Below are 13386 nucleotides of genomic sequence, written 5' to 3' on the forward strand. Positions count from 1 at the left end.
CAGCTTTCTCTGCAGTCTTTTGAGGTCTGTCTCTCCAGCTTTCTCTGCAGTCTTTTGGGGTCTGTCTCTCCAGCTTTCTCTGCTGCAGTCTTTTGGGGTCTGTCTCTCCAGCTTCCTCTGCAGTCTTTTGGGGTCTGTCTCTCCAGCTTTCTCTGCTGCAGTCTTTTGGGGTCTGTCTCTCCACCTTTCTCTGCAGTCTTTTGGGGTCTGTCTCTCCAGCTTTCTCTGCAGTCTTTTGGGGTCTGTCTCTCCAGCCTTCTCTGCTGCAGTCTTTTGGGGTCTGTCTCTCCAGCTTTCTCTGCTGCAGTCTTTTGGGGTCTGTCTCTCCAGCTTCCTCTGCAGTCTTTTGGGGTCTGTCTCTCCAGCTTTCTCTGCTGCAGTCTTTTGGGGTCTGTCTCTCCAGCTTTCTCTGCTGCAGTCTTTTGGGGTCTGTCTCTCCAGCTTTCTCTGCAGTCTTTTGGGGTCTGTCTCTCCAGCCTTCTCTGCTGCAGTCTTTTGGGGTCTGTCTCTCCAGCTTTCTCTGCTGCAGTCTTTTGGGGTCTGTCTCTCCAGCTTTCTCTGCTGCAGTCTTTTGGGGTCTGTCTCTCCAGCTTTCTCTGCTGCAGTCTTTTGGGGTCTGTCTCTCCAGCTTTCTCTGCAGTCTTTTGGGGTCTGTCTCTCCAGCTTTCTCTGCTGCAGTCTTTTGGGGTCTGTCTCTCCAGCTTTCTCTGCTGCAGTCTTTTGGGGTCTGTCTCTCCAGCTTTCTCTGCTGCAGTCTTTTGGGGTCTGTCTCTCCAGCTTTCTCTGCTGCAGTCTTTTGGGGTCTGTCTCTCCAGCTTTCTCTGCTGCAGTCTTTTGGGGTCTGTCTCTCCAGCTTTCTCTGCTGCAGTCTTTTGGGGTCTGTCTCTCCAGCTTTCTCTGCAGTCTTTTGGGGTCTGTCTCTCCAGCTTTCTCTGCAGTCTTTTGGGGTCTGTCTCTCCAGCTTTCTCTGCAGTCTTTTGGGGTCTGTCTCTCCAGCTTTCTCTGCTGCAGTCTTTTGGGATCTGTCTCTCCAGCTTCCTCTGCAGTCTTTTGGGGTCTGTCTCTCCAGCTTTGCCCCCTCGCTCTCGCTCAGTGATTGGATGGAGACGTCTGTGATCAGTGATTTTCCCGTCTGGTCACAGATTCTCTGGGATTCGGGTCTGGACGGTGACTGCGCCGTTCACACACAGGAATATGCTCTGATCTAAACCCTCCATTGTAGCTCTGCAGGATGTTGAGGGTCGCTGTCCTGCTGGAAGGTGAATCTACGCCCCGGTCTCAGGTCTTGTACAGCCTCTAACAGGTTTTCCTCCAGTATTTAGCTCCAGCCATCTTCCCATCACCTCCGCCCAGCTTCCCTGCCCCTGCTGAAGAAAAGCCTCCCCACAGCAGGATGCTGCTACCACCAGGTGTGGCAGTGGGGATGGTGTTTTCGGGTGATCTGCAGGGTTAGTTTTCCGTCACACACAGCATGTGAAGATCTGAGATTGTGGGTTTTAATAATCACCTAGGCAGGTTAATGATGCAACAATATTTTATTTCTTACATCCAAGGTAATACAGCAGTTCCAAGTAAATCTGCAAAACAAAATTGTCTCAGTCCACAATCCTCCATAAGACAGATAAAACGATGGAAGCACAGGTATCCAGTAATAACAGTCCTTTACGAAAGTGTAAATCCCAACGACATATCTCCCAACTGTAGCACGTTTATCCAGCCCAGTCGGTACTGTTTTCCATGTGCCATCGATCCATCCAAGGTCCAGGTCCTCAGACTAGATCCTACCCCTTCGACGACATTCCACCAACTCCTCATTAAACATGCCGCTTCTTTTCTCCTTCCCTGGGATCAGCCACCTGAATGGGCAGAACTACTCTCAGCTTTGAGGGGGCGAGGGGGTAAGTGTGTATTAGTGGAGGTATTTTTCTCAGGTCGAACCAATCACCTGGGTCTGCATGTGAGGCTCCCTGTGGTGACGGCTCCGCTGGATCTTCTTTCCACACACATAATGGGTCTAGATGCTGGTTGAACAATGGTTAGAGGCTCCTGTGATACTGAAGAGATATCTGGAATGCTGGACACTTTACAAGTGAAATTAGTATACATAAACTGATGAGCAAGCAGAACATTAATAAACTACAGCAAGCAAATCTCTAATAAAACACAATAATAATATCGACGGAAACAGAGCTCCGTGCTGGAAAAGTCTTTAGTAAATGGGCAGCTCCTCACATACCTCCCCCACTTTTTCAGCACGGACACGAGTGTAAGAGGTCTCACCCTTATGAAATCATCATCCAGTTTCCTCAAAGCATATTCCATGTCGTCCTTGTGAGTATACTCCACAGTCCCCATTCCACCCTGGTGTACATCAGCATACAACATCGCCAGCTTCTCTCATACGATCTTTCAGATCCTGCCAACTCCCCGATGGGGGAAGCCCTGAGACGAGGGCTATATTTATTTTGATGGGACAGGGGTATGTCCCTCCCCGGTTTGGTCCTGGGAAGCTCCACACGTGCCCAATGAGAACCAAACTTGTATCCATTGCGTCCAACCCCAGAGTGCTGACACCCAGTTAGGGGGGATGGTCACTTGGCGGCCTGGTAAAGGGAGCTCTGGGGGGACAGTATCTGGACTAACCAGGGTGAGGGTAGATCCAGTGTCCCGAAGTCCCTGGGCCTCCTTCCTGATGTAATTTACCTCCCCCAGGTCACATTCCTTCATGGTAGAAGTTATTGCATTTTGCATATTGCTCACCGCTGGCCGGGGGTTAGTCGTTGGCATGTTGAGATTTCTCCTTTCCCTCTCGGCTAACGCAGTGTGAACCGGTCCTTGGCTTCGGGTTACGACATTGGTCCAGTGGCACCCCAATCCTGCTCCCAGATTGTTTCCCCATCAACTGGTAGATGCCGCACTACAACTACATCCACCATTCCATGACTCTGACCCCAGTATAAAAGTAGTCGGGCCCAATGAATGGTCCAAGCTTCTCCTCCAGCGATGTTGACTGACATAAGGCTGCCGGGGACAATACATTGATCAAAGACCATACAGTAGTGACCGAGGCTCCGGAGTCACGGAGCCCCACAGCCTCCACGCCCTCTACCCAGACCGGCTGCAGATGCTGGTTAATAGACTCGGAGGTGTCCCATCTAGTCCGGGACACTTCTCCTTGTACCACATATGCCTCTTCTTCTTCCGGTCGGGGTAGTGGGATCCTCTCTCCTTCAGTATTCCAGCCCCATTGCAGCACAGTGTTCACAGGATGGGGACGTGGATGATGTGGGCTAGAATAATCCTGGCATTCCCTGGCAAAGTGTCCAATGCGTTCGCAGCTATGGCAGCTTAGTCCTTCTTGCCCCAAAACGGGGAGAATTGGGGGCTTGGGAAACCTCCCCCTCTTTGTGAAGTCCGAACTCCCAACCGTTCCTCCTCTGACCAGTCCATGGGTCTCGCTGGCCTCCCTGTAAGCTCCTGTTCCCGACTCGCTGGGGCTGTACTTCCACGTTGCCCGGGTCGATTAGCAGACCAATCATCCGCCAATCTGGCAGCCTCATCCAGGCTGAGTGGTTTTCTATCCACCACCCATTGTTTTAAGTCACCTGGGAGCTTGGACATGAATATATCCAAGACAAGTTCTGCTTTCTGAGCCTCCGGTCCTTCTATCCACCGAGTGCATGCCGTACGTAGTGTGTTGGCAAACTCCCAAAGTGTGCGTGCAGTGGGCTTGTCAGTCTCCCGAAACTTCCTCCGGTAGGTTTCAGGCATGACGGCATACCTCTCTAGTAATGCGCTGCGAATGGTAGAGTAACATCTCTGATCTGGATGACAGCCCTGGGCTGTTGTCCATCATCCACATCTGAACTGACCTCCTCATGTGGGTGTTCACGGTCCCAATCGTCCAAGCGTTGCACTAGGGTCGCTCGATTGTCCTCCGGCAACCACTCTAGTTCACTCTCAGATCAAAGGGCTCTCAGCTCCTCCTTCTTGAGCCTCTTGTAGATGGAGTCTGCCATCTCTTCTGCCAAGTCACCTCTCAGTAACGTTCCCTGGTATGCTGTCCAGAGATAGGTGATCCCACCGCTGCCACCATTTGAGAGGATCTGAGATTGTGAGTTTTTAATAATCATCTAGGCAGGTTAACGATGCAACAATATTTTAATGTCTTACATCGAAGGTAATACCACAGTTCCAGGCAACTGTCCAAAATACAACTGTCTCAGTCCACAATCCCCCAAACAACAGATAAGACGATGGAAGCACAGATATCCAGTAGCAACAGTCCTTTAAGAAAGTTTAAATCCCAACGACATATCTCCCAACTGTAGCACGTTTATCAAGCCCAGTTGGTACTGATCTCCATATGCCATCGATTCATCAATGGTCCAGGTCCTCAGACTAGATCCTATCCCTTAAACGACACTCCACCAATTCCTCACTAAACATGTGGTTTCTTTTCTCCTTCCCTGGGATCAGCCCCCTGAATGGGCAGAACTGCTCTCACCCTCCCCCCAAACCTAAGTGTGTATTAGTGGTAATATGTCAGATTCCCCTGTTTGGTGCGGGCTCCGGCGCTGAGTCCGCACCTTTGCAGGGCACATGACAGCTGATCTATACAGATGACATGTGTCCGCAACAGGTACATGTGGATTCGCGATCCACCCGCTGCTGTCAACTAGTTAAATGCTGCTATCAATATCGCTGACAGCGGCATTTGACTTGCGCTTCCCGGAAGAGAGTCGTTGGCTCCGCCCATTGGCGACCCCATCACAGGATCACGGGACGCTGATGGGTTGGCATGACAACCCGGGGTCTGCAGAAGACCTCTGCGGTTGTCACTGCCAGATTGCTATGAGCGCCACCCAGCGCTCATAGCAAGTGAGAATTTCTGCTACGATTGAAGCATGTAAAAAGTAAAAAAAAAAAAAAAAAAAAAAGTAGAAAAAAATATATAAAATTTTTTTTTTTAAAAAAACGCCAGAATTACGTTTTTTTGGTTGCCACAACATTGCAATAACAGGTGATCAAAACATCGGATCTACCCCAAAATGGTATCAATAAAAATGTCACCTTGGTGAGCAAAAAATAAGCCCTCACCCGGCCCCAGATCCCGAAAAATGCAGACGCTACAGGTCTCAGAAAATAGCGCCATTTTTTCTTTTTCTTGCAAACTTTGGATTTTATTTCACCACTTAAATAAAAAAGAACCTATACATGTTTGGTGTCTACGAACTCGTAATAACCTGGAGAATAATAACGGCAGCTCAGTTTTAGTATTCAGTGAACGTGGTAAAAAAAACAAACAAACAAAAAAAAAAAAACACAACTGTGGTATGGCACTTTTTTTTGCAATTTCACCGCACTTGGAATTTTTTTCCCATTTTTCAGCACACGATATGGTAAAACCAGTGGTGGTGTTCAAAAGTACAACTCATCCCGCAAAAAATAAGCCCCCATACGGCCATATTGACAGAAAAATAAAAAAAAGTTATGGCTCTGGGAAGAAGGGGAAGAAAAAAAGAAAATGCAAAAATGGAAATTGGCCCGGTCATTAAGGACTTAATAAAATACAGTGAATCTCAAACATTAACAATATCGATATAAACGGCGCTCCGTGCTGGAAAAGTCTTCGGTAAGTGGCCAGCTCCTCACAGCGCACATTTTACCTTTAGCTCCCCGTGACCCCTACCCAGGACTTCTTGCCACTTTTGCATAAAGGCCAGATTGGTGGAGACTGAGGCCACAGTCACACGGTCAGTATTTGGTCAGGAGCGGGTGATAAAGGCAGCGGTGACGACTTTCTATTAAACTTCTCTGATTGTTCCACTCCTGGTTTTAGCTACAAATACCGATGTGAAATACTGAAAGTGTGAACAAGGCCTAATAGTTCTCCTGTGGACAGATTCTCCTCCTGAGCTGTGGATCTCTGCAGCTCCTCAGTGATCATGGGCTTCTTGGCTGTTTCTCTCATTAGCGCTCTCCTTGCTTGGGATGTCAGTTTAGTCCATGTCTCGGTAGGTTTGTAGCTATGCCATAGTCCTTCCATGTTGATGATGGATTGATGCTCCGTGAGATGTTCAGAGCTTGGGCTATTTTCTATAACGTAACTTCTTTCTCAGGGACGTCGAACGCACGCACTTCACGCGGCGTAAGAAGAATCACCTCTAATTTCCGGGGAGCCGTCCCTCCCACAGAATCTGAGACCATCACCTTGTGAAGCAGGTTTTGCTATTACTTATCCCTTTTATTTTAATAACTGTTTATGCATACATGTAAATTGTCTCCTTTATAATATCTTGTATATCTTTTGTAAACACTGCCCCCCTTTTGGGAGTAAATCATTAATTATTTACCAGTTTCTTTCTCCTTGTCCTATGTCGAGCAAACACGTTCCTCACCCGCTAATTCACGTTACCTACCAGGTACCCGATCCACCTGTTAAGCGATCGGTGGTGGCAGTATACCAGTATTTATGTGATATTGTGGTTTGAGGGTGGCTGGTCGGAGGTATATATACGTTCCTGGAAGGAACTGGTGGTATATATACGTCCTGTCACATCACGTGCCGCAATAGTCGACATAAATGAGAGCAGCTGCACCCGTGCTTATCCTCTGTCAATACCGTGTTTGACCAGCAGGATAAGGGGGCACCAGAGAGCTGCAAGGTCTGACCCAAGAGTGGGTGTTGTTTTCATGACAAATTGGTGCTCACTCTCTGTATCTTCCTTCTATTAGTCGCAGGTGATATTTCTCCCAACCCAGGACCCTCCAGTAATAATAACACTAACTCTTTCCCTGTTACATTCAGAAACCCTGCTAATCTCATTAATATTCCCTGCATATCTTCTGTCTCATTCAACTGTGCCCTTTGGAATGCACGCTCAGCTTGTAATAAACTCTCTTACATCCATGACTTTTTCCTCTCTAATTCCCTCAACCTTCTGGCTCTCACTGAAACCTGGATCCAGCAGTCGGACACCACCGCCGCTGCAGCTCTCTCCTATGGTGGCCTACATTTCTCTCATACCCCGCGACCTGACAACAGATCAGGTGGAGGTGTTGGTCTGCTTCTTTCAACAAAATGTACTTTTCAGGTTATCCCCCCTGTACCCTCCCTTATCTTCCCGTCCTTTGAGGCCCGCACAGTCAGACTCTACCGGCCCTTCTCCCTGCGAGTGGCGGTTGTCTATCGCCCCCCAGGTCCCCCCCGTCAATTCCTGGATCACTTTGCTGCCTGGCTTACAAATTTTCTATCCTGCGACATCCCCACGATAATCATGGGAGACTTTAACATCCCAATTGGCGATCCTCTTTCCCCATCTGCCACGCATCTTTTATCATTAACCTCCTCCTTCGGCCTTTCACAGTTGCTAATTCTCCTACACATGAGGACGGGAACACATTGGACCTGATCTTCTCCCGGCTTTGCTCAGTACATGACTTTACTAACTCTCCCCTTCCACTCTCTGACCATAATCTTCTTTCATTCTCTGTCAAGAACTGTGACTTTACTCAAGACACTCCCACCGTCCACACTTATAGAAATTTACGCGCCATTAACACCCAGAAATTTATAAAAAGGTTGCAATCATCATTGGCCCCAATCTCCTCCCTCTCATGTCCCGAATCTGCATTGAAGCATTATAACAAAATAATGCTATGCGCCCTGGATGAAGCCGCACCTCCTACACAAAGAACAATTCGGCATAGACGGCGACAACCCTGGCACACGCCTCAAACACGTCTTCTCCAGAGGTACTCCAGGTGCGCTGAACGGCTGTGGAGAAAATCAAATCTGCCCGAAGATTTCCTCCACTATAAATTTATGCTGAAAACATATAACTCTGCCCTTCACCTCTCCAAACAAACCTACTTTAACAACCTCATCATCTCACTTTCCAATAATCCTAAACGACTCTTTGACACGTTTCATTCTCTCCTTAATCAAACAGCACAGGCCCCGACCACCGACCTCAGCGCTGACGATCTGGCTAACTATTTCAAAGAAAAAATTGACCATATCCGACAGGAAATTTTCTCCCAATCCCCAAATGTTATGCATGCTCCCCCCCGCCACATTGTATCTTGCTCATTTTCTGACTTCGAACCAGTCACGGAAGATGAAGTGATCAGGCTCCTTGCATCTTCTCGCCCTACCACCTGCACCAGCGACCCTATTCCCTCACATCTCCTTCAGTCCCTTGCTCCAGCTGTCACCTCTCACCTAACTAAAATTTTCAACCTTTCCCTCTCATCTGGTATCTTTCCCTCTTCTTTTAAACACGCCAGCATACAACCATTACTTAAAAAACCATCCCTCGACCAGAACTGCACGGCCAACTACAGACCTGTTTCCAATCTTCCCTTTATCTCTAAACTCCTGGAACGCCTGGTCCACTCCCGTCTAATCCGCTATCTCTCAGACAACTCTCTTCTTGACCCTTTACAATCTGGTTTCCGCTCTTTACATTCTACTGAAACTGCCCTCACTAAAGTCTCTAATGATCTACTAACAGCTAAATCTAATGGTCACTACTCCCTGCTGATTCTCCTGGATCTCTCTGCAGCATTTGACACTGTGGATCACCAGCTCCTCCTCACTATGCTCCGCACTATTGGCCTCAAGGACACGGTTCTCTCCTGGTTCTCCTCCTACCTCTCTGACCGCTCCTTCTCTGTGTCTTTTGCCGGCTCCTTCTCCTCCCTACTTCCTCTTACTGTCGGGGTTCCTCAAGGATCAGTCCTAGGCCCCCTTCTTTTCTCCTTATACACCGCTCCTATTGGACAAACAATCAGTAGATTCGGTTTTCAGTACCATCTCTCTGCTGATGACACCAATTATACACCTCTGCTCCGGACATCACCCCTGCATTACTACAAAAGACCAGTGATTGTCTTTCTGCTGTGTCTAACATTATGTCCTCCCTCTACCTAAAACTGAATCTGTCAAAAACTGAACTACTCGTCTTTCCTCCCTCCACTAACCTACCTGTACCCGATATTGCCATCTCCGTTTGTGGCTCAATCATTACTCCCCAGCAACAAGCCCGCTGTCTTGGGGTCATTTTTGATTCAGATCTTTCTTTCACTCCTCACATCAAATCACTCGCTCGTTCATGTCATCTACACCTCAAAAACATCTCAAGAATCAGGACTTTTCTCACCTTTGACTCGGCAAAAACTCTTACTGTCGCTCTTATTCATTCTCGTCTTGACTATTGCAACGCTCTACTAATCGGTCTCCCTCTTACTAAACTCTCCCCTCTCCAATCCGTCCTGAACGCAGCAGCCAGGATCATATTCCTCGCCAACCGCTACTCAGATGCCTCTTCCCTGTGCCAGTCATTGCATTGGTTGCCCATCCAATATAGAGTTCGTTTTAAACTTATCACGCTTACTCACAAAGCGCTCCATGCTTCAGTACCCCCCTACATCTCCTCCCTTGTCTCAGTCTACCACCCTACACGTGCCCTCCGTTCTGCAAATGACTTGAAACTAAAATCCTCCATAATCCGAACTTCCCACTCCCGTCTCCAAGATTTCTCGCGTGCTGCGCCAATTCTCTGGAATGCACTACCCAGGACAGTTCGATTAATTCCCAATACCCACAGTTTCAAGCGAACCCTAAAAACACATTTCTTTAGACTGGCGTATCACCTAAACACACTCTGTCCATCCCAGCTTTCCCCCATATTAAAATCTTCTTCAACTTCGGGTTCAAACCAACCATGCACATAATAGCCTCTGTCAGGACTGTACACATACTGGCTGGCGACCAGTCCATGTATTATTATTTATCCTATTCAGTATATCAAGGCTGCATTATACAATATATGTACTTTTTACCTTTTGTGTCTCCCCCACTTCCTCATAGACTGTAAGCTCGCGAGCAGGGCCCTCACTCCGTTCGATATGAGATATGCTTATTCTGTATTGTCTGTATAAGTCCCCCCTAAAATTTGTAAAGTGCTGCGGAATATGTTGGCGCTATAAAAATAAACTATTATTATTATTATTATTATTATTATTATTCTTTCCTCTTCTCCAAAGCTTTATCCCTGACTTGTCTGGTGAGATCCTTGGTTCCCAGCTTTATCCCTGACCTGTCTGGTGAGCTCCTTGGTTCCCAGCTTTATCCCTGACCTGTCTGGTGAGCTCCTTAGTTCCCAGCTTTATCCCTGACCTGTCTGGTGAGCTCCTTGGTTCCCAGCTTTATCCCTGACCTGTCTGGTGAGCTCCTTGGTTCCCAGCTTTATCCCTCACCTGTCTGGTGTGCTCCTTGGTTCCCAGCTTTATCCCTTACATGTCTGGTGAGCTCCTTGGTTCCCAGCTTTATCCCTGACCTGTCTGGTGTGTTCCTTGGTTTCCAGGTTTATGCCTTACCTGTCTGATGAGCTCCACATCTTTATCCCTGACCTGTCTGGTGAGCTCCTTGGTTCTCCGCTTTATCCCTAACCTGTCTGGTGAGCTTATTGGTTCCCAGCTTTATCCCTGACCTGTCTGGCGAGCTCCTTGGTTCCCAGCTTTATCCCTGACTTGTCTGGTGTGTTCCTTGGTTCCCAGCTTTATCCCTGACTTGTCTGGTGTGTTCCTTGGTTCCCAGCTTTATCCCTGACCTGTCTGGTGAGCTCCTTGGTTTCCAGGTTTATCCCCGACCTGTCTGATGAGCTCCTTGGTTTGTAAGAACTATGTGACTTCTGGAGGTGGTCACTCAGGATTTTATTTAGGGTAATCAGTCTACAGGGAGCTGAAAACTAATGCATAATGTTCAGATTTATATTTGTCAAATAATTAGCAAACCTCTAATAATTTGCTTTACACGTCACAAATACCTATTGCTTTGTATCACAGAAAAGTTTGTGGCTGTAACATGAAAAAAAACGTACAAAAGTTCATGGTGTGTGAATACTTTTTCACTGGTCTGTACATACACACAATATATACACATATGCTCACACGCACATTCCTTAAAGTGAAATTACACTTCCATGAAGGAGATGGAGGAAGCTTCTCAGAGCCCTCGTCACTCACCTCCAGGAGTTTGTCCCCCACTCTGACCCCCGCACGGGCAGCGGGCCCCTCCTCAGCCACTCGCGAGATGAAGATCCCCTGTAAGCAGACATACGGAGTCAGAGCTGCCCCAGTGACCCCCAAGTCCACGAGGCAGAACCCCAGGTACACACAGGGGCAGATCGGCATTTAATACCCACACAGGATGCAGGCAGTGTCACCTTGCGCTCCATGTGGCAGCACGACCCCAAGTGTGATATACAGGGCCCCCCCCCAATTCAGAGCACCACCCCCACAACCACTCACCTCATCATCTCCCTTGTAGGGGGTGGACCCTTTGCCCCCTGCAATGCTGATGCCCAGACCCCCCGTCTGCCGCAGGATGGCGAGAGTAAGCTGCAAGCGAAGACAGAGCCCGTTACTGGGGTAAGGAGGGGGCACAGCGGAGAACCAGAGCACCCCCGAAAAAAGGCCAAGCAGACCCCACACAGCCCCAGCAGGAGAGCCAAGGGGTCAGTGAGATCCTGGAGGCCTGAGTAATGGAAGGGGACGCTGATCCAGCCGCCGCGCTCCAGCCACAGCCAGAGCCACAGCTCTCCAGCCACAGCCATCAAGCTCCAGCGACAGCCGCCAAGCGGCAGCCACAGCAGGAGCCGCAGCATGCCAGCCACAGCCAGAGCCGCAGTCACCAAGCTCCAGTGACAGCCAGAGCCGGCGCACTCCAGCTACAGCCACCAAGCTCCAGCGACAGCCAGAGCCGGCGCACTCCAGCCACAGCCGGCGCACTCCAGCCACAGCCACCAACGACAGCCAGAGCCGGCGCACTCCAGCCACAGCCACCAACGACAGCCAGAGCCGGCGCACTCCAGCTACAGCCACCAAGCTCCAGCGACAGCCAGAGCCGGCGCACTCCAGCCACAGCCACCAACGACAGCCAGAGCCGGCGCACTCCAGCCACAGCCACCAACGACAGCCAGAGCCGGCGCACTCCAGCCACAGCCACCAACGACAGCCAGAGCCGGCGCACTCCAGCCACAGCCACCAACGACAGCCAGAGCCGGCGCACTCCAGCCACAGCCACCAACGACAGCCAGAGCCGGCGCACTCCAGCCACAGCCACCAACGACAGCCAGAGCCGGCGCACTCCAGCCACAGCCACCAACGACAGCCAGAGCCGGCGCACTCCAGCCACAGCCACCAACGACAGCCAGAGCCGGCGCACTCCAGCCACAGCCACCAACGACAGCCAGAGCCGGCGCACTCCAGCCACAGCCACCAACGACAGCCAGAGCCGGCGCACTCCAGCCACAGTCACCAAGCTCCAGCGACAGCCACCACGCCAGCCACACCAAGCGTCGCAGCGACTATTCTGCTGTTACATCGTGTCTTATCCTCCCGTCACCTCCAGAGCTGCACTCACTATTCTGCAGTTACATCATGTCTTAGCCTTCAGTCACCTCCAGAGCTACAGTCATTATTCTGCAGTTACATCATGTCTTAGCCTTCAGTCACCTCCAGAGCTGCACTCACTATTCTGCAGTTACATCGTGTCAATTGCAAGCCTAACAGCAGCAGTAGATGTGCAGTTCTGGAGTCTCACAAACTGGATTGCTCAGGAACTGCAGCTCTGGATGTGACAGGAGTGAGGCACATTGTCATTCAGGATCAGTACAAGAGATCAGCGTCGCACGATCAGATGATCCGCACATTTCCTCATCTGTCCAGACACAAACCACAAAAATGTGCTATAATACGGTCTGCAGCAAATGTACAGACGGCGTCCTCAGTAAGGTCACCGCTGCTCTCTGGTGATGGATAGGCGGCATTCTCAGTGAGGTCACCGCTGCTCTCTGGTGATGGATAGGCGGCATTCTCAGTGATGTCACCGCTGATCTCTAGTGATGGATAGGAGGCATTCTCAGTGATGTCACCGCTGATCTCTAGTGATGGATAGGAGGCATTCTCAGTGATGTCACCGCTGATCTCTAGTGATGGATAGGCGGCATTCTCAGTGATGTCACCGCTGATCTCTAGTGATGGATAGGCGGCATTCTCAGTGATGTCACCGCTGATCTCTAGTGATGGATAGGCGGCATTCTCAGTGATGTGTCCTCTGATCTCTGGTGATGGATAGGCGGCATTCTCAGTGATGTCACCGCTGATCTCTAGTGATGGATAGGCGGCATTCTCAGTGATGTCACCGCTGATCTCTAGTGATGGATAGGCGGCATTCTCAGTGATGTCACCTCTGATCTCTGGTGATGGATAGGCGGCATTCTCAGTGATGTCACCTCTGATCTCTGGTGATGGATAGGAGGCATTCTCAGTGATGTCACCGCTGATCTCTGGTGATGGATAGGAAGCATTCTCAGT

At 49.6% G+C, this 13386-nt stretch overlaps 1 protein-coding gene across 30 annotated transcripts in view; it reads right to left on the reverse strand.

The window, feature by feature from the left end:
- SCRIB (scribble planar cell polarity protein) overlaps positions 1-13386 on the reverse strand; it is a 185625-nt gene that overhangs the window by 136835 nt on the left and 35404 nt on the right. For 29 of the 30 annotated variants that reach the window (XR_012320202.1, XR_012320197.1, XR_012320195.1 and 26 more), the window contains 2 exons: positions 11320-11409; positions 11035-11112 (listed from right to left, as the gene is read on the reverse strand). Coding sequence is in view for 20 of the 30 variants with exons in the window: in XM_073680016.1 (XP_073536117.1) it covers positions 11035-11112; positions 11320-11409 (168 nt within the window). In the remaining 10 variants the exon portion in view is untranslated. The remainder of the gene's footprint in view (positions 1-11034; positions 11113-11319; positions 11410-13386) is intronic. The other variant, XM_073680023.1, reaches the window with a different exon arrangement.

The sequence above is a fragment of the Phyllobates terribilis genome, unplaced genomic scaffold (assembly GCF_046119375.1).
Source record: "Phyllobates terribilis strain yellow unplaced genomic scaffold, ASM4611937v1 Scaffold_4__5_contigs__length_816908805, whole genome shotgun sequence".
Taxonomy (NCBI): Eukaryota; Metazoa; Chordata; class Amphibia; order Anura; family Dendrobatidae; genus Phyllobates; species Phyllobates terribilis.